General features: G+C 36.0%; 1 protein-coding gene across 8 annotated transcripts in view; it reads left to right on the top strand.

Moving 5' to 3' along the window:
- The window catches only part of NAA16 (N-alpha-acetyltransferase 16, NatA auxiliary subunit), a 78549-nt gene that overhangs the window by 20774 nt on the left and 36652 nt on the right, over positions 1-21123 (top strand). For 6 of the 8 annotated variants that reach the window (XR_005102809.1, XR_005102810.1, XM_037378427.1 and 3 more), the window contains 6 exons: positions 5434-5591; positions 6718-6852; positions 12870-13023; positions 14337-14456; positions 16578-16673; positions 20269-20375. Coding sequence is in view for 6 of the 8 variants with exons in the window: in XM_037378427.1 (XP_037234324.1) it covers positions 5434-5591; positions 6718-6852; positions 12870-13023; positions 14337-14456; positions 16578-16673; positions 20269-20375 (770 nt within the window). In the remaining 2 variants the exon portion in view is untranslated. Of the gene's footprint in view, positions 1-4615; positions 4734-5433; positions 5592-6717; positions 6853-12869; positions 13024-14336; positions 14457-16577; positions 16674-20268; positions 20376-21123 lie in introns of all 8 variants that reach the window. The other 2 variants (XM_037378428.1, XM_037378426.1) reach the window with 2 other exon arrangements.

Genomic DNA, 21123 nt, shown 5'->3' with positions numbered 1-21123 from the left:
CTTGCCAGTGCTGCCAATTCTTTGGCCAATACAGTACCAAACAAAGTAGGGCTATTGTTGAATCCCTGAAGTAACATAGCCAAGCAGAGTTGAACTTTCTGTCCTGTTGTTGGGTTTTCCCATTCAAATGCAGGATTTTTGTCTCCCCTCCTCCAAGGATATGCAAAAGAAGGCATCCTTCAAATGCAATACTATAAAATAGATATTGTTATTAGGTCAGGATGATACCAAGATATAGAGGTCCAAACCCACAGGATGTATGTTGACTGTGATTTAATTAATTTCCCTCAGATCTTGCACCAATTGGTATTACTGATTTTGGGGTTTCTAACTGTTAAGGTCAGGGTATTATATTCAGATTGACACAGCTTCAATCATCCATATTTAATAAAATTACTTATTAGTGGTTCTAAGCCTATTAAAGCTTCTAACTTAATAGGCTATTGTTTTGGTTTTTTTCTGACAAGTTGTGTTCTGGGTTTTAATTCAATCTTTACTGGTACTGCGTTCTTTGTTCTTCCAAGTCTGTTGGTTGCCCATAAGGTGGATGTTACAGCATCCAAAATTTCCTCTGGGTTATTTGCATCTCTCTGTTGTTTCTCTGTTAATAAACAGATTTGAGCCTTTCACATGTTTCCCTTCAGCAGGTGTAGCTATGTTGTCTTATCAGAGAAAGGTTTCTGTGCTCTTAATTTACACAATGGATCTCACCCTAAGAAGGGGGTAAGGGGCATTCTGGCATATAGAGGAATTCATGGGTTGGTTTCACTTTCAATTTTACATTCCATCAGTTTTTGAAATGTTTTCAAATCTCACTTTCCCATTACTCCACAATTGGCATATAGCTATTACTTAAAGAACCCCGACAGCTAGTTATAACTGAATGAATATGTTGTTTCTGTATCCACTAGGACATTAATAGTTTTGTTCCCCAGCTGAACTGGAACCAGGGGATCAGCTGGGAAAATTTTAATATTGTCCTGTGACTCAATCTTTCCTGCCAGGTAGGGCCCTTATTCTTCCACTATCCTTTTTTTCTTTTCTTTTTCCCCTCTGCGTATAGCACACTGTTTTGGTCCTAAGGGTGTGTGACCTTGCTGGTTTCTTCCCAACCGCTTTCTTCTCCCTATTCCTCTCTTACCTGTAGCAGTCTCAGTTATAGGTGCTGTCAATAGAGATGTTTGCAATTTCATCTTACTCTGTTCTTTGTGTTGCTTTATTTCTCTTCTGAGTTGTTACACACTTACACACTTGATATGCTATCTCTATCAACTGCAGAACAGACTCTTCTCCTACCCCATCGACTTCCTGTAACTTTTCTTACATTTTGTGACTATTTTCCAGTGAACAACATGTTAAATGCTTTGTGAGTAGCTTTCTCATCTGGGTTTAAATCCATCCACTCTTGGCTACCTCATAACCACTCATAAAAAGCTGATGGACTTTCTTTAGGGCCATGTTTTCCAAAAGCTGGTACTTTCTATCAGGGTTTTCCTGAAAATAGCTGACAGATTGTTACCTCTGATTTATTGAACTGGAGACAAATGGCACATGTACAAAAACTGGTAAGCCTTCCACCTCGACGGCTTGTCTCAGAGCAAGCCTGCTAGAAACAGGATTAAAGTTTTCATCTCTTTTAAGTATCCTGCATTTGTACCATAAAGGGGTGGGGCTGTAGATACCAACAATTGCAAATCTACACACACCCCTCCCCGCAGTCCCATTCTTTCTTTCTAGCACCTGGCAGCAACATGTTGCCGCCGCCCCCGCCCCTCCATTTACGCTTCTGAATGTATGGTTCTCTATGCAAAGTCATAAAAGCATCAGTAGGAGGCATTTCATTCCACTGCCCCAGCTGGCAACAAAACATCAGTTGTCCACCATTCACCATTCCCCAGTTTATAATTTGGCCACTAGTGGTTGCAATATCATTTTATCTGTAGTCAAGGGATCACTTCCAAACTTACTAAAATTCTTCAGGATGCATCTGAGAGGAGAGTGAAGGGGCGTTTTTGCAGAAGCAGATGAACATATTTTGGTACTGAAAAGAATTTAATTATATATATATATAAAAGAATATAATTATAAATGCGTAGCCTTCCAGTCCCTATTTTCACACACATATCCAAAAAACCAAGTGTGTAAACCTGTGTACAAACAGCTCCTGCTGCATATCATCTTGGTCTGTCTTACGTAGGGCCCAGACTGAAAAAATCCTGCTGCTACTTTTTCAATTCCCAGTTGCCCCCCTCTCACCCAAGAAATACCTCTATATGATGCACCATTGAGTCACTGGTTGTTCTGGCTCTGGGGCTGGTTGTACTAAGTCCCTGATCAAAAAGGTCAGCACACGCTGGAATTTATTTGGGAGAGACCGCTGGAATTTGTCTGGCAGAGCCGCTTTGCCTGGAGCCGTTGGTCGATCCTGGCAGGGTACTGTGGCAGCCCCATGGGTTGTCAGAAGCTGCTGGCTCACAAAGAGAGCACAGCCCTGGTTCACACAGCCAGACCAGGCATTTATTTATTGCATGTCTGTGCAGAGATAGGTGCTGGGTGGTAAATCCACAAAGCCAGCACACCTTTTAATACATAGTAAAACATTTTATGCACTTTGAACAATGGTTTACAATTATGTTTAGTCACACCAACCATTCTCATTGGTTCTTACAAGCTTTATGTCCATTTAAAGGTACAGTATTCTTTTTTTTCACTGGGCATGTTCTGTGGGGAGGAGCTCCCTTAGTAGGGGGCTTTCTTGGTTCAAGGGTGGATCTTTTACTATGCTAATCAGGGTAGTTCACGCATGGTTCAAATAAATTTCAGTTTGGTCTCCTTAGCTGTTTGGCTGCCCTTAAGCTTATCTTGTTATGCCTCAGCTTGACTTATTTAGGATGTCTGTCCCTTCTCCCAAGGCTGTGTTCCGCCACCTATCTGTAACATTCAGTTATAATATAATCAGTTATGAATTATATATATAATTATATATATTTTTATATAATATAGTTCAGTTATAAAAATATCTGTTAATATTTTTCAAACTCTCTCCTGTTCACTATAGATATTCACATGTTTTGTCTAAATCTTAGGTTAAATAATGGACTGGTCTTCTGTTAATCACATATCCGTGAGCCAGTTGACTATGGTTTTAAAGGGGAAGGCAGGGGGTAGCCACTAAAGTAATCTTGTTCCAGTAGCTGGTTTTGAGCAAGTGCAGTACATCTATGGGTTCATATATATATATATATATATATGCGTGTATTTAACATTTGAAGGTACTTTTGGTATATTTTATCATCTGTACTTTTTAGAGAGCACCTGGTAGATTATGTGTAAAATACAGCTGGTCACTTCAGTGTTGTGACTTACTAGAGGAGGAGTAGGTTTTAATTCTTCTATAGTTGCCCATATTGAGATTTTGGGGAAAATGCTGGCTGTAAAATTGTTTAAAAATACAGAAATTTTCTCGTCAAACTGCAAATTATTTCTGATGTGGTCTCGGATACAACCTAAGTAATGATCAGGTCAGAGATCTACATTAATTTCAAGAATAAATGTTTCAGATAGTGACATGTTACAGACAAGGCACTGTAGGAACACAGGCCAGACTGCCCAGAGATGTCTGTCTACTGTAATAAATTGGTGGTGCTGTGCTTTGCTGGTTTTATCAGCTGTTAAAATTTCTTAGGCTTAGTCTTGATTATTGTACTTCTGAATGGGTTTATGTTTTTCTTTACCTGATTGCTTAGTGAAGAATGTGATTTATGAAAGATTAACTCAGATTACCTATTAAATCCAGGAATGGTAATGATGCCTGATTAAATTATTCAAAGCATCATCTTAGTTTAAGTATGCTGTTAAAGTGCACATAAATTCTTAGGAGCTGAATTGTCTTGCTCTAGGTGAAAATCTAAAATATCAGTAGTTTTGAGGCGTATGAAGATGCTACATTTAGCTTTGATCCATGTCCTGAATACTTGAGCTCAATTAGGCAAGGTAGGATTTATAGAAACAAGTAGCGATGTTAGTCCAACTGCTGTAACTGTATCCAAACTCATTTTGTTCCCCTTTCATGTTTAGTCTTCAATCTTCACAGCAGCAATAGGAGCTCTCCTAGTAGTCTCAAAGATGCATGTGGAGTTCTTGTGTGCTTCAGCTGCCTGAAATTAATTTTGTGTTCCCATAGAAATATGAAACAGGGTCTCTTGTTTGTATACTGGAAGTTTCCTTCAGACTTAATTCTCACAAGTCTTTTCTTTTGACTGGAGTCTTGTGTATCTTTTCCTTTTAATAACTTCAAACCTGCTTTATATCTTCATACATAGAACTTAGTTCAGTATATGAGCCTTTCTTAGAAAAAGGGAACTTAACGGTTCTGTTTCTTTGATTAATTTGACGAGTTTAACCCATTGAATTTTTTTGTGCTTCCTTGACTTTTTGAGATGCAAAGTTTAGAAATGATTGTTTCTTTGGAAGGAATGGTTGTTTCTGTTTCAATTCAATAGCATAAGAACTTTTAAATATTTTGGTTATCAGCATACCAAGTTATTTGTGCCATTTTTATTGAAAGCAGGTGAAGGATGCATATACCTCTCCTAAGATTTGCTGTGTTTTGCAGCTTCAGGGGCACATGGGAGAGTTTCTTGAGAGAAAATTTGAAAATCAAAGTAAGTCCAGATTTACTACTGTGGAAGATGTTGCCTTAGTGAGCAACTAGTAACCTGGAGTAACAAAAGGTAGATAATGTCAAGTAATCTTTCTTTTAATGTGACTTTTGGAGACTGATGTAAACACACGCATTGTATTGCGTTGCTATGATGTATGTTTGTTTCATGCTTTGAATTCAGAATCTTTCCAGGATAAAAAGGATGCTTGTGAAAGGAAAGTACTGAAACGACACAATGCTGATGGAAATCTGAGATGTTGAGAATGTGACAAAGACTTGATGCACAGAAAATACTAAGATTTCCTTATGTTAATGAATAAAGCGTAGCTTTGTGTTTATCCCTTACTGTAAAATTGGAAACTAATTGAGGTTACAGATAGGCAAGGGAGGAAAGGTAAAACTTGCATCTCATTCTAACAATACAATCAGCGTACTTCTAGGAGTAAGAAATCCTACTGTATTTACAGTAATGTTTTAAACAATACAACTCTAGGAATAATTCTTCTGGGTCATATGGAGCTTGAATCATTTAGTTTGCATAACTGTTTTGTGGGGTTATGAATATGACTTAGCAGAAGATATTTAAATGAGACTTCATTGCTTGTTTGGAAACATTTAATATTTAAAATGTGTCAGTAGAGTCTGGCAGCAGTAATCAAACTTCAGGGTGCTAATCTTCAAGGAAGATGTCAAGTTCTTTGGTCTGTAACACAAATGCGCTGCAGTTACTTTGTGAAGGTTGTGAATGTATCTTCCTTAATGTGCATTAGGTTGGCATGTTTATGGTCTTTTGCAACGTTCTGATAAGAAATACGATGAAGCCATCAAGTGTTACCGGAATGCACTCAAACTAGATAAAGATAATCTACAGATCTTGAGGGATCTATCTCTGTTGCAGATTCAGATGAGGGATTTAGAAGGGTATAGAGTAAGTATTCTCTTTGAATTCCTATTTATTATTGTTAGCATTCTCTTGTTACTGTATTGCATTATTAAGTCTTTTATTGGTAGTAATTCTGTTGCTACTTGGTTTTGATGTTTCAGAAGTGTTTTAAGCTCTTGTTTAGGAAAGCATGAAAGCATATTGCAGCAGAGCTCCATGTAATGTTGAGAACAGAACTAGAAGTGCAGTTATTCTGTACAATTTGAGTTGTGGATCACCTTATATATCATTCTCAATTATTTTTTCACTAAAATAATGAAAATAAAAAGGATAAGAATTTAAAGCTTAGCAAGTGGGAGTGCTTACTGTGCTATTGTGAAGTACTGCAGATGGTGTTTCCGGTGCATATACTGAAGGTGTTTTTTGTGAGAAACACACTATCTTGTTTCTTTCAAGTATGTGTGAAACTTGCCACATGATGGCTGATTTCTTGAATCCCAATACTGATTTTATCATGAATAAAACCTTAAAATTTATCTAAAACCAGAGTTAGTGGTTTCAGAATGGCTGAATTTAACTTGGCTGTGAAAGGGATGAGTGCTGCTTATCTTCCATTCTCTAGTTCATGTGAAGTAGAGGACTGGATTGTGGGCTTTGGTATTAGTTGGTCTCTTTCACTGTGGATGTTGAATTTGCTAATGTGGGAAAAGGGAATAACTGATTTTCGGATGTAATTTGACTTGGGGAAGGGAGTCTGAGAAGTGCTGCAGCAGTATGAGGACCATGTGCCTGGACTTGAGGAGAGTGGAACTGCTCTTCCAGTGGCAGTGAGCTCATGCTTTTTAACAGAAATCCTTCTCTGAGATTTCAAAGCTCAGCCTTTGGAAGTAATTTAGGCCCTTAAGAAGTACTTTTGAAAATTATACCACCTCTGTCCCAACAAACAGATTTTATGCTTTTTGCAATTACTCCTATACTCAGAAGGTAGCCCCCAGATTTATGAGACAGAAACATGCTGGTTTTCCCTTTGCTGTTAGAATTTTTAAAAAATGCCTAGGGCTTAAGAAAGATATTTTAGAATATTAGCCTTACTGGTAGTAAATAATGAGAAAGGTGGAGTAACTGTTTTTAACGTCTCTGTTCTTTTTAAATTGCTTTTCTTTTACTGAAGGAGACAAGATACCAGCTACTTCAGCTGCGCCCCACACAAAGAGCTTCCTGGATTGGATATGCTATTGCTTACCACTTACTAAAAGATTATGATATGGCCTTAAAACTACTTGAAGAGTTTAGGAAAACGCAACAGGTAAGACTTATATTCTGGAAAAAAACCACTTTCTGTATAGGAGACAGAATCTGAGGAATTAGTTCTTCATAATTAGGAACCAATGAAGAATTAGTAGGAAATTTGTGGAGCTTTCTGCTTTGAGCAGAAAGATTTCCAGGGGCTTAGCAGCTGATGCAAATTATAAAGGAACACATATGCTTTGCAGTAGGCTGTTTGGGTTGAGGATATGAGGGTAGACTGATGGGCAGTAATTTGTGAGGTAAATTGTGATTTGTGAGGCTTGTAGCTAAAGAAAATTCATGATGGTCTTGTCCCTTTACAGTAGGTAAAACTTCAGAAAATACTATTTAGTGTTAGATGTGCTCATTTGCTCTTTCTCCTGCCATAGTCTGGGTGCCATTTGGTCTCTACAAAGAGTGTTAAAAGACACTTTCATTGCTTTGTATGCATCTGTATATTATGCACTTAAAATTAGTACTTGGTGTAATTAAATCAGTACTTGGTAGTAGGAAAGCATAGCTGAAAATTTTTTGAGGAGAGTTGGTGTTAACTGAAACTTTGTTGGAGTGAATCAAATGGTATAATGCTAAAATCACAGATTATAACCTTTTCTGAGAGAGACATTCCCTTGTTCTGTTAGTGGTAACGCAGAACTATGAAGTCTGAATTAACAGAACAGAGTGGATGTGTTGATTATTCTATAACTTGGAAGGAAAAAACATGTTTATAAATGCATTCAGCTTGGGTGGTGTGTTGGCAGTGCCATGTGCAAATAGTAAGATATTATCTGACCTATAGATAGTGATTTTTTTTTGGTTTTGTTTTTAAAAACCAAAATCTTTCATCCTTTTTGAAATAACTGCATTTGAGATCTTACACAACCAGAATGGCACTATAAGAAAAGAAATTAATAATCGCTAGGAGGGACCAGTGTTTGCGTCTTGATCATGTATCGTGGTCAAAAAAAGGATTTTGCAAACTGGGTATATATAGCTTGATATTTCAAAAGATTGTAACTTCAGTGTTGAATAAAAACTGATAACAATAGTTTCAATGAAAATTGGGTCATCTTTTATGAGTGTTTGACAGCTAGAAAGTCATGGTTCTTGACTGAGTCAGCAGAGCCCAATCTGACTGAATTCAGTGTCAAAATGACTAGTCAAATTGGAGTATATAATACATGGACAAACTGTAAATGAAGTGTAAAAAGTTGAGATTCTTTTAGGGACTACAGGCTTAACAGTGCTATTGGCCCCTTGGAGAGAATGAAAGGGATGCTGTTAATGTTGTCTTTTCTGAAAGGTTGTGTGTAAATATGCTTGCTTGAGGGCAGTCATGCTGATAATCCTGTCAGTCTAGCAGCCAAGCCGGATTCAAATACCATTTGCTGTAGATGAACACATTAAATCAGTTGAGTCTGCTGTGCAAGGTACCACAATGTAAACCTTGCCCAAAACCAAAGAAATCCTGAGAAGATCTCAAGCTCTGATGCCATTTTTTGGTAAAATTGGAAATACTTGGGAAATATCCTTTAATAGCAGTCACAGGGAAATAGTGGAAAAGCGGACAGAAATATGCTACAAATATTGGACAACATGAGTTTACAGAAAACTAATTGTCAAGCCTTTCCTCTTTTTTGAGATCGGTAGAGGCAGTTAAGTGGCATATTGTGTGCTCTCCCCCAAAACACTGAAAATAAGGATGATCATGTTAGTTTAATTTTTCTTGCAAATAGGGAGTTGGCTTTGCTGTGCTAGCTTGCTGAGGAGGGCAGGCCCATGCAGAGCCCCAGCCACTGGAAGAGAGAGTCAATGCGTTGGGTCCAGAACAGTCAGGAGAGCCCAAGCTAACTCTTAGCTCAATTTTGCCACAAATTGACTCTTCCATGGTAGTCCTCCAATTTACTGTTTGTGTGATGCCTGGATATTTGAGTCCTGCACTTCAAATAGTTGAGTTCAGGGTATTCCATTGATCTTCCAGGAGGTGCATTTCTTGCTTACTTCACTTTCCAAATCTCCCCTTTGCCCTGTACTTTGTATGCACTCCAACTCAATAGATGAGATTTTGTGACTGACTTGATAGAATATTGCATGTGACTGATACTTGTCAAGGTTTAAAAGGAGTGTTAAAAGACTGAAGGGTTTCCAAATCACTAGTAAATGGGAATCTTCAACGAACTGATGTTTTCAATGAGTTTTATGGCAATCTGTATTAGGCCTGATATGGTTTACCATTATTGTTAATGAATAAGGAAGTAAATGTAACATGTTATGTAAAATGCTGCTGTCATAATAGTTGGTAAATAATGGTGGTGTAGGGTGATCATATTCATTTACTTGAATTACTCAGGCAGCTCTGTCCATTCAGATGTGAATTAACACAGCCAAAACCAAGTAGTAAAACTAAGAAAAAGATCAAGGAACTGTGATTTTAGTGTTTGTAGGTGAGTATCTGAAGACGCAATATTACAAAATAATGGAGCTAATTAGCTACAAGCTGTTGCCAAAACCAGCAGTCTGACTTTTTCCTGTGTGCTCCCACTGCTTCCTTGTGCAGCACTGGTTGACTCGTGGAGGGCTGGTTCAGGAAGCCAAAGTGACAGAAAAATAATCACTCTTTTGAAGGATTGATTGGCTGAACTGAACAACTGTGAGGTGAGAGGGGAAAAAGGAAGGGGAATAATAGAGGGAAGTGAACTGCCTTTGTTGATCTAGGCTGCAGTTAGGTTGGCTTAGCTCTACTGTAAAATTGTCCTTCAGGGCAAACTTGCGGGTAAAAAACAAAAAAATACCCTTATTTCTGAGAAGCAGGGATTTTCTCTGTAGAGCACTGATTACTGAGAGATCAAGACTTACTGATGACCCTGTTTATAAAAAGTTAGAAAATTAAAAGAATACAGAAATGTAAGAGGACTAGAGAAAATGCTGTCCAGTGAAGGTCAGAAATTTTCTTTGTTTACTGTAAAACCCCTAGGTGATTCTAGTACAGTTTAGATGCTGGTTTGGGGAAGAATGATAGCTAGGAAGAATCCCTAGTGGGGAAAAATAAAGGAACAAGTAGTGGCAGGAAGCTGAGTAACAACATTCAAATGATAAATCACTTTTTATCAGTGACAGTTTTATTTGAATGGCTAAGTTATCATTGGAAATGGTGAATTTGCTGTCTCTTAGTGTATCCAGATCAACATTGCCTGTCATCTGAAAGCTGTAAACTAGCCAGATGCACAATATTTCAGTCAAAAACAGGTTATGAGGTTGAATGCAGACATAGCTGCAGGAAATATAACAGCCTGTGCTGTCCAAGTTAAATCAAATGATTTAAGAGACACTTCAGAATTTTAAATTTTGGGAACCAAGGTGTAAAACAACAATGCAATTTGCTTTACTGTTGTATGTCCCATTTTTCCTTTCTTCTTTTCCAGAACAAAATTTTTATTCTTAATTTTTATTTTATTCCTAATTTCTGCATCAGGCCCACAATTACAGATATGGACAGAAAACCTCTGGAGTTTTGGGGGTCTGCTCTTAGGTATGTTTTGGCTGCATCTTGTCACATTCTTTCAGTGACAGTTATGTTAGGGCATCTACGATTGTAAAGTTGACTCTTTTTGGTCCAGGAGAGGAAGAAATTTATTCTGAAACAGCAGAATTGAGTTCAAGAGAAAGCTGGACGTCTCATGAGCGAGAATCATAACTCTTCTGGGGGGAGGGAGGAATAAAGATGTATTATGCAGCAATAACAATGGCATGGAAAAAAGTATTTATAGAGTATTTTATGCTTTATAAGACAATCTGATTATTCAGATGAAGTACTGGGGTTATAAACTGCTTGCCTTCTGATGAATTGCACATTAAATCATGAACCTGATACTTCAAAATCTCAAATTGAACTTTTCTTAAAACTACTTTTAAAAATGGCTTTTTAAATGGAGTGACAGTAAGCGCTGTAACTTTCAGGTGGATTTTCCCTATGTATAAGAGGGAGTTAGTTTGATTTTTTTTGACATCTCATAATTTATGTTAGTCCTGCCAAGTCAGAAGAGCTACAAGAAGGTTAATTGGTATCTATTTCTTGCCTTTTATATATACTTTCTTATGGGGTTTGGGGGTAATCCATCTTTTGAAGGCCTAAAACAAATTCATGATGTGCCAAAAAGCTGTGCTGCTTGTGGAATTTAGATGTGTATTGTACTGGAGGGGAGGATATTTTTTAGGGGGGAGGTGAAGGAGAAAGGACTAAATTGGCGCTCTGCAGTTTCACTTCTGTAGTAAGGGTAAGCAGGAAGACATGCTTAAACACTTAACCCCTGTTGCATGTGTTGATTCTGCGAAGCAGCTAAGAAACTTTTCAGATAATGTTTTTATTAATGACTTCCAATGTTTAATATGGATAACATTTGAACGAAGGTGGAAACAGAAATGGAGCTGTAACTAGAGGAAATACACTTAAAGAAATGGACAGGAGTTCATGCTGCCTGCTGACTCTAGTGTGTGCAAGGTCTAGTCTTGTTCCATTAGCCATAATTTGCTACAATATGTTAGCAGTTACTAAAAAATAATTGAATACTGTTATTTTCAGCCCCCAAACTGGTGTTAATTCTCAGATATAAACTTCTTTACAGTATTTTATTTAGTTACGCTGTCTTTCTGGATGTTTTTTAAAAAGGGAAATCTTCCTTGAAAAAATGCACAGTATTATAAAAGCTGCCTCTAAAAAATTCAAAGAGCATGTAAACAAATGTTAACTCTTATAAAACTGATCCGAGCTTAGGGAAGGGCTGGAAGTAGTAGTTTAGGACAAGATTCCTTTAATGTGAATGTTAATTTCAACCAGTTTAATCTTTTGGGGGTTAGCTTTTTGGGTTTATTTTTGCTGTTTATGAAATTACTTGGTTCTTTAAAGAAAGAGGAAAAGCTTTACTCAGGGAGCAGAAAAGTAATAGTAAGCTGTTTGGTGCCCAATGTGACTTCAAAGTGTTGCTTGTTCAGGGAGAAACAAAGTGTGTAGTGTCATGGGAAAGAAAATCATTAATGTTTATTAAGGTCAGCTGCTATTTATCTATTTTTATTATTTTAAAAAAATCATGTTGGACTATAATTGTCTCCTACAATTTCTGTTGAGGCAGTATATTTCACATAGTAAAACTGTTGTATATATCTGCAGGGCACTGTCTGCAGACTTCTGCATTTGGTCTCTGAAATTCTTGTAATTTATTTGTAATTGAAGTAGCTTCTGTGTATTTTAGTGAAGACCATTTAGTCTGAAATAATAACTCTGGCAAGACTTTTCATTGCCTAAATACGCTTTAGGGAATTATCCCTAGTAAGGAATACTTTTGAATGTCATTCTGTTTCAGTGACTGATATCACTGGAAGGTGGATAATCTGCTAGTTTTACTATGGCATGTAGACAGAGTCCTAAGTGTGCAACAGGCAGCAGACCTCAAAATATGCTGCTTGAAAACACTCTTGGCATGCTTGTGCACTGTACTTTCTAGGGGATTGTAATACAGAGAATACTTTGTTAGAGAGAAATAGTGTAAGTTTCCTGTCTGAAAAATTCTAGTTGTCAAGCTATGGCCAATATTTGAGTTGTTCATTGCTCTTGGAAATAGTTTGATCCAGAATTTTTAGTCTGCTGAAAATTAGTATTTTGATATCCCAGCAATCTGCTATGGAACTGAAGTCAGAATTGTTGTGGAGTAGATGAGTCCTTCAGAAGGAAAAGATTACAAAGATCTTTGCAAATTTTATTGAATTGTATGAGAGAAGGCAAGGATTCTGTTTTTAATTAGCTCGCCACAGTGATAGAGAAAAGAGAAATACAGGAGTTCCTTTAAACTGTTCTCTAACAAAGGATATCCTGAATTAATCTATTTTGATTGTAAATAATGGGAATTTTATATTTTGAATGTTTGGATGGGTATATAAGTAGACCTGATATATTCTGTAGCCTGAATCTTGTATGCTGTAATACTGCATATAGTTGAGGTACAGGTTAATGTTAACTAACCTATTGCTTTTTTCCCCCCTCAGATTCCTCCTAATAAAATAGATTATGAATATAGTGAACTGATTTTATATCAAAATCAAGTGATGAGAGAGGCAGATCTATTTCAGGAGTCTTTAGAACATATAGAGACATATGAAAAGCAAATATGTGATAAATTAATAGTAGAAGAAATCAAAGGTAAGTCATTCATCTTCCCTCAGCCAATTTTGTTCTAAATTTTTGCTACTTGGTTTCAGATTTAATAAAGCAGTAAAAGAAAAAACATGAAATCTTTAACTGATATGAAAGAAATTACTATAGAGAAACTGACAATACAAGATTTACAATTTTGTGCTCAAGTAACTTGCCTTACCAAAGTGGATAGTGGATGCAGGTAGTTTAACCTGGGTTGACACAGGAACAGAGGAGATCTCAGAGATTATTATACTGGTGCATACTAGGGTAGCTTTCCATAAACCGGAGCTAGTATAACCCAGGTTCAATCTCCTGAAGAATACTAGTTTTTTCTTTTTTCTTTTTTTTTCTGAAGTATCAAATGCTTGTTCCCTTCCTAAGCTTTCTAATGCTTAAGAAAGCATTAATGTATTGCTGTACTTCAGTGAATACTGAAGTTAACTATTTTGATTCAAAATAACTCATAGTAGTTTTGTAGATATAAAGTACTACTACTGAGTTAACACTCCAGATCCCCCAGTGATGCAAAGGCAATCACTTGCCACTTCCCACAAGCAGAATGGTGCTCAGTTAGTCTCCAAGCAATGGCCCCCTGCCCAAGCACGCTTCCTCTCAAATTTATTACTAAGCGTGACACAAATGACATGAGGTAGCCCATTGGCCAGTTTGGGTCAGCTGTCCAGGTTGTGTCTGCTCTCAACTTATTGTCCACCCTGACCTTCTTGCTGGTGGCAGAGTAGGGGTAAAAAGAGAAGGCCTTGATGCTTTACAAGTAATGCTTAGCAGTAGTGAAAATATTGGTGTGTTGTCAGTGTTTAGTTGCAAATCCCAAAACGCAGCACTGTATGGGCTGCTGTGAAGACAATTCATTCAATGCAAACCAGACCTGGTAGAACAATTTACTTTGTAGCAAACCAGTGTGATTTAACTGTTTAAAAACTGGTTAGTTGCTGTGAAAAATGTAGGTGTAGTTAAGAAAACAGCTTGGTAAGAAGCAACATACTCATGTGTTGGAGTCCTGGAAGGAGGAGTTGCTTGTTTCTTTGATAATCCCAATAGCTATTTTAAATACTTGGATAGAGACATACAAATAGTCATTGTTTTCACAGGTGCTGAATGCTCCAAACTGTTACTATGTGTGGTAGCTTCAAGTAGCACTTGTAATATGCAGTAAATACATTTGGAAAAACAAAGCCGCTTTTTAAGTATCTGCATACAATTAAGCCAATTTTTATGTATCTGGTTTTGTAACCTTTACTCCCAAGCCATCAATGTTTTCTTATGTAATTCACAGTTCTTTATTGCATTGTGTTTAGGAGAGATGTTACTGAAGTTGGGAAGACTGAAAGAAGCTGGTGAAGTATACAAAGAGTTAATTGAGCGCAATGCAGAAAACTGGTATTATTATGAAGGCTTGGAAAAAGCCCTACAACCTAGTAAGTTAAGATACACAAATACATTGAAAATAACATACAATATAGGATATACTGAAAACTCCTGTTTTATGTGTTCTGTTTTAGATTTAAAAGCTTTACTTGGCAGAAAATTATGTACCTTCTAATCTTGAATGTGATACAGTTGTCTTTATCTAGTTTAAAAATGTTCACTGAAAAACTTGTATGCATGAAAATACCAACAGCAAGTCTTTCTCTTGAAGCTAAAGGTAGCATTTGCTTAAACAAAGAACATTTCCTTGCCACACATGAACTTGGAAACCAAATTGCAATTTGTTCCTGTCTAGTAGTTGATTATCAGACTACTATCATACACCACAACATAAAATTGTCATTGTGAAACTTGTTTAGGTGGTAACTCTGTGTGGGCATGTGGAGAAATACTCAAATACCTGTTTCAGATGGCCTTTTAAAGATAGGCCATCTGAAAAAAAGATTTTTATTTTTTTTTTTAATCTGACTGTTCTTTGGAGGAAAGGGTGATAAATACAAGATCTTTGTTATTCCAGTGCTAGTTCACAGTGTTACTGTTCTGTCTTGCCAGGAAAATAGCTAATTGTTTGGGGGGGTTGTTTTTTGTTTAAACTACAATATTGCAACAATTTATACCATAATAAGGGGTTTGCAGGGGCAAGTGTCCCAAGTGTTTACCTTTACACAGGAATGTTTACCTTGTATTTCACTGTTCACTAATTAGTGGAAGTTTTATTGGAGTTATTCTGATGACATCATAAATCATAAGCCCACAAGGGTATTTGTTATTTGTAGCTATTCTAGCTGCATTATATTTCTCAACCAGCTTTCTTCTAGAAAGTTTTTACAGTTGGGCTTTGTAAGATCTGGGAATATGGCCTGTTGCTATGTTGCTCTTTGAATGGTTTTCCTAGTGTATCCATAGAGCTGAACAACATGATTATTGTCTCTCAAAATAAAGTACCCAAGAACTTGATTATTCTGTTTGATATAATAAATATGTTAATGAAAATGTGTAGTTCTTAATAAAGAACCAACCCAGCAGTTTGACATATTAAAATCCTGTATAGATTAAAACTGTACTAATTTATAAAACTAATAATGCTACTTTATTTTTTAGGTGGTCTTAGGACTATTTCCTCCCCCATGGTAAGTTCTGGAGCTCCAACTTGTGACTTCAATTAGGGCTTTTATATGCTTTAGTTCCAATCCAAACATTATTTTAGTATAACTTTTAGAACTCTACATCTCTTGGAGCCACTGGGTAACATATTTCCCCCCCCTTCCCCAACATCTGAGCTCAGTGACAAGATAAATTGCTTTTCTTATGAAAGGAAAACAAATGTATTTATTGAATATATGTTGTCATAGTCTTGATCTGTACATTCAGTTTTATTTAAATTGCTTGATGAATTTAATAATATTTAAGCAAAATTGATCCTAAATATGTGAAAATCATCTTTCAAAGCAACAGATTAGTTTTATTTCAGTTCTAACCACATTGGAGCTCCAAAGCATATTATGGGGGAAAGGGGAGGAGTGGGAAGAAAATCTTTAAAGTAGCTTTATTTTTGTTAAACCCTAAGCTGTAAAGCATTCTGGTGCTCAGTACTTACACTGGCAGTATTGTGTCCTGGTTTTGCTGCCACCAGAGGACCTATTAAGGCATGCTTGTTTAGTATGTTATTTGTATACCTATGATTTAGAAATGCAATATATTTCTTTGAATGCTTTAAGTATGTCAGTAATGGATGCGTTGTAAAAAAACCCAGTTAATTGAAGCTATGAATGTCAAATTATTGTGTGAATGGGTCTGCCCAGCGTGTAACTGAAAGGAACCAAACTGTAGCACTGTATGGTTGAATGTGCAAGGTAATTGTCCTGTTTGCAGTTTATCCTTACAGTGATTAATTCTGGTAGTTGCGTATTGTACATACAGTGCATTTTCAGTACACAATTTTACACAGTAATGTCTATGGTTAACTGGAAAAAATGGCTTGAAGTGTTGAAATTGTTCCAAATCCAAACTGTATAAGAAGCCTAGCTAAATTAATTCTCAACATTTAAAAACACTTACAAGAATAGATTTTGATCTCTTTTACTTATATTTATTATATTTACTGATAATAGGCACTTTAGAAGAGAGGCTTCAGATTTATGAAGAAGTTAGTAAAAGACATCCCAGAGCAGTTTCACCTAGAAGATTACCTTTAAACTTTGTTTCAGGTAACAAGTTGCATATCTGTTCTGTAATAGTTTTTTTATTTGGGTTTTTTCTTAAGTTTTTTTATCAGGCTGTTGAATGTGCATTTAATACCTATTTGTACGTGTACACAGATCAGATGTTCACATTTCTCTTGGAATACACAAAATTATTTATGTTTTAAGAGTTGACAGAGTAAGTTCATGTGCTTTTATATGGTGATACAAACTAAGGGATGTTTGTATTGATGAAACTATAGTACAGAATGTATATAGGTTGCAGGAATTCTTGTACATAATTTTTCTGCATCATGCAAGTTAAGAACTGTAAATTAAAAGGTAGAGGGTGTTTTGTTGAACAAAAGGTAAAAGGCTGCTTCTGTATCTGTAATACACATATATGTAAGGTAACATAATTTATAGACCCTGAGACTGGGTGTAAAGGATGTCTATAACAATCACAATAGCATAGGACTGATGAATTTCCTAACACTTTCTGTACTGTACAGAAAACACCAAATCTATTTTTATGAATCTGAATACCTTACTGGGTGTACACCACTTTGTTGCAGAACTATTAGAACTTAAATCTACAGCATAAACTAACTTTGTGTGCTGATAATAAGAATAGGAACAAAAAGAAGGTCTGCAGTGTTATGTTGCACAAATTATTTTATTTTTAATTTTATAGCTAAGTTCTTTCAGTAACTGTCCTTTCAGAAGTTGTTTTGAAATACAGTGCACAAATATCCTGAGTTCTGGAGGGAATATGTATACACTTTTTAAAACAGAGAGCTATGATCTTCAAAAATAGAAGGAGGGAGGCTAAATGAAATGGATATTTTTATGGGATTTACCGCTTGGTATGTAGCTGTCAAACTGCTGTAACTCCAGTAGAAAACTTTTGGAAAGAAATATGAAGTACATAGGTTAGATATCTTAGTGTTATGAAATTCTTAAGTTCAGCTGCAAATTCCCAGCATTAACTGTTCATACTTTTAGTTTCATGAGGTTACTCTTTAGTTTAGTTCATTTACTGAGAACTGCATTTGTTGTACCTTTAAATGCTACAGTGCATAGCTAGTCTGCTTCTCTGTTCTTGCTCAGGAGTCTGAATGTGCATACACCTTTCCTATGTAAAATTACAAGATGTTAATTGCTTTGTAAGAGATTTAGTCCTGAAGTTAGCACTTGTGCTTTACTTAATCCCAGATATTTCAGTCTTTTTGAAGATACAAGGGCAAATTTTAAGGCAGTTCAGCTATATTTGAAAAGCTAGGTGACAAGCAGTTGTTTTTCTGCTGTAATAAAATTGTTGTGCTAATACATAGTAAACCAGGAAATAACTTGCAGAACGCTTTTCCATATCTTTAATAATAGTGTGTCTTGCCATTGACTTTATTTCACTGTGTGTTTTGCACTAGGTTACCTTATCATACCTGACAGTGTAGTTTCACAGCTAATATTTGTTGAAATAGAAATATGCTTGGTAATAAGGATTAGTTGTTCCTGCTATAGCAGTAGTCTAAATGAAAGCAAAATTAATGATTAGATCAGTCAAGAAAAATATCTTTCTGCAACATTTCATAACAAATAAGAATTTTACTAAATTAAAAGTTGTGTTTCTGTTAGTCTGTTAAGCTTCTATCAGTCATAGATGTATAAGACTGGTTTTGATCCTCTAAAAATGAACCTGTTTACTAAGTGCTTTCTGGTGTTTATAAGTACAGCAGGTAATTTCTGTTGGCAAAACGTAATAGTAAGAATGTGAAGGTGTAGAAACAAACTTGTTTGCAGAATTGTATTTGTAAACTTCAAGAGCATAGAATTTTTCATTAAATGAGGTTGCTGTTCCAGTGTGCCCAGTTGCTTGCAACCGACACTCGTTGATTCAGAATTGGCTTAAAATACTCTAAAGTGCAGGCTTGTATTGAAAGAGTAGTCCTTCCCAGACCTTGCCATGCATTGTCTCTTAATAACCTTGTATTTGATACAAATGAGTTCCCTGATCCAGCTGGAAACCACCTTTATGGAGGAAAGCTGTTACAGTTAATTTTCAGACTGATTGAGGGTGGAGCGTTGGAGTCTGGCCATTCATTTTTAGATTTGTTTATGCTGCTGTGGATTCACTGATGCTGTGGACAGGTCTTTCCTGTGCCTCAGACTAAATTTTGAGCTTGGCTTCATGTCATAGGTGGGTGTCTAGCTGTGTGTTTTGCATCTTTCAGACTTTGTTTTAAAGTTATTCTGCTTTATATAAATAAATATGTACGTAATTGGAAACACACCTCTTGCTTTCATTAATTCCGAATTACAGTTCTTCCATCAAGAATATAAATTAGAATAATTCAACAGAAGAAATTGAGAAACTGAGATGGATTTTTTTGTCATAGAGGGGTTTCTTGTATTTCTTGAGAAAACAAGTTTTAATTAATCCAAGTGTAATAAAGCATGGGCTTATAGGCCAGTTATGGATCCCCAGCCACAGGTAGTAAGAGTTTCTGTATACAGCCATTTGTTTTAGTACAGCAAGGCAAGAATATGAGTTACTTTTATTAGTAACGGTGCCGATAACAGTTAAGAACTGGTGGAACTACATAAGAATGTTACATACAAAGCAGTAGTATCTTCATTTTCTGAATTTCTATAAACAAATCTGTTAATCAAATTTGTAGTGTGTTCTTAATCAGTCGAAGGTTATTTCAGTAGTTTTATGTGTCTGTTAGTGTTATATGAAGTGTACTACTTGCTTAAAGACTTAGAAAATCCACAGCAGAGTAGGCAGTGAAGTAGCAACTTCACCCCTATGTGAAGCAAACAAAACCAATTAAAAAAAAAAGTCAAAACCAAGCACAAAATTGAAACAAACTTTTTTTTTTTTTTTTGGAAACAGCATTTCTCAGAAAGGTGGCATAAGCTGCGAGTACTGTAATTTTTTACTTGAAAACAAAATAAGATTTTTAGCTTTCTGCCAGTGTATTTTGATAAAGGTGATTCTGTATGGTGCTTATCCTTCTGAAACCCAGTCTTCTATTCTGTTTCTGATTCCAGAAACAATCATATTATCATCAGAGGTCATGTCCTACTCATAAAAAGTAGGACTAGAAGAGAGTTAGAGGGTTCATTTCATCCATTCTTCTTCCTCAAAGCAGGATAATTTTTATCTGCACTATTCCTAACACACATTTGTCTAACTTAAATCATAAAAACTTCCAATGATGGAGCTTTTACAAGATCTCCAAGGTAATCCATTCCAGTGCTTAGTTATGCTAACCATTATAATTTTTTCCGATGTTTGTTTAAATAGCCCTTGCTACATCTTCTGTAGTCAGCATTTAATACTTTCCCTTTTTAATAGATTTTACAGGTTTGAGGACTGTTACCATGTCTTCGTCAGCAGTCTTCTAAACACCAGCAATTTAAGCATTTTACTCTGATCTTTTTTTATCCAGAGCATATTTGTACCTTACTCTTAAATAACAGGAAAGATGAAAACCTAAGGGTTTTCAGTTGCAGTTTCTCAGTTACTCTATTATCCAGAGTTGCACAGCAATCAGTGCTTTTATTTATATAACACTTGCAATCACTGACATATAACCAAATACACTTTTGTTTCTAGGTGAAAAATTTAGAGAACTAATGGATAAGTTCCTGAGGGTTAACTTCAGTAAAGGCTGCCCACCCTTGTTTACCACTTTGAAATCTTTATATTACAATCCAGAAAAGGTAAAATTTAGTATTTATTTGGTTTTGGTTAAGTTATCTATATTGAATTTCTGATAGATTATCTAATTGTTTTTATATAGATTTTCCTGTAACTTCCCAATAACTTGCTCCACATTTTTCTCCTGAATGTGCTATTTTGTCACATGTGAATGATCACTTGATGATGTTTAATATGTATGAAGCTTCCCTTCTGAAGACAGTTGATGTCAAAATGCTTGAAGTTGGTGTAGAATGCACTAAATTTCTTGAGAAATCAAAGATAATAACTTTATTTTTGTGTACTCTGAATGCAGGTATGTCAGGGTTTTTTCAACTTATGGTTTATGATGTCACCAGAAGTAATTTTAAAATATCACACAAATGCTGGTTGTTTTACATACATTTCCAAATTGCATGCATACATTGGTATTTACCACAAAGGCTTGTTTCCCACTTCAGTCTTCAGCTAAAAGTTTAGTGTTTTAACTTTCGCACTTCTACACAGTTTTGGCAAAATTGTGTAACATTAGTACTGCTATTGTTTCAAATGCAATTCTTCGTTCCAAGCTTGTCAGTAAGGTATAGTAAAAATAAATGTTAAGACTAAAGCATGTTACTAAAATGCGTAGAGATAAACATCAGTCTATTCAGACACTGCTGTCTTTGCTACAAGCAAGAAAACTCTGGCTATTCAGATCCATTCTTGGCTAGGTAAGAAGAGGCGATTTTAGTTGGAAAAATGCTAAACATGATGCAGTTTTTCAGCCAG

Source organism: Falco rusticolus, chromosome 2, assembly GCF_015220075.1.
Source record: "Falco rusticolus isolate bFalRus1 chromosome 2, bFalRus1.pri, whole genome shotgun sequence".
NCBI lineage: Eukaryota > Metazoa > Chordata > Aves > Falconiformes > Falconidae > Falco > Falco rusticolus.
Note: the sequence above shows the minus strand (reverse complement) of the source record. Positions and strands in the feature narration are given on the sequence as shown.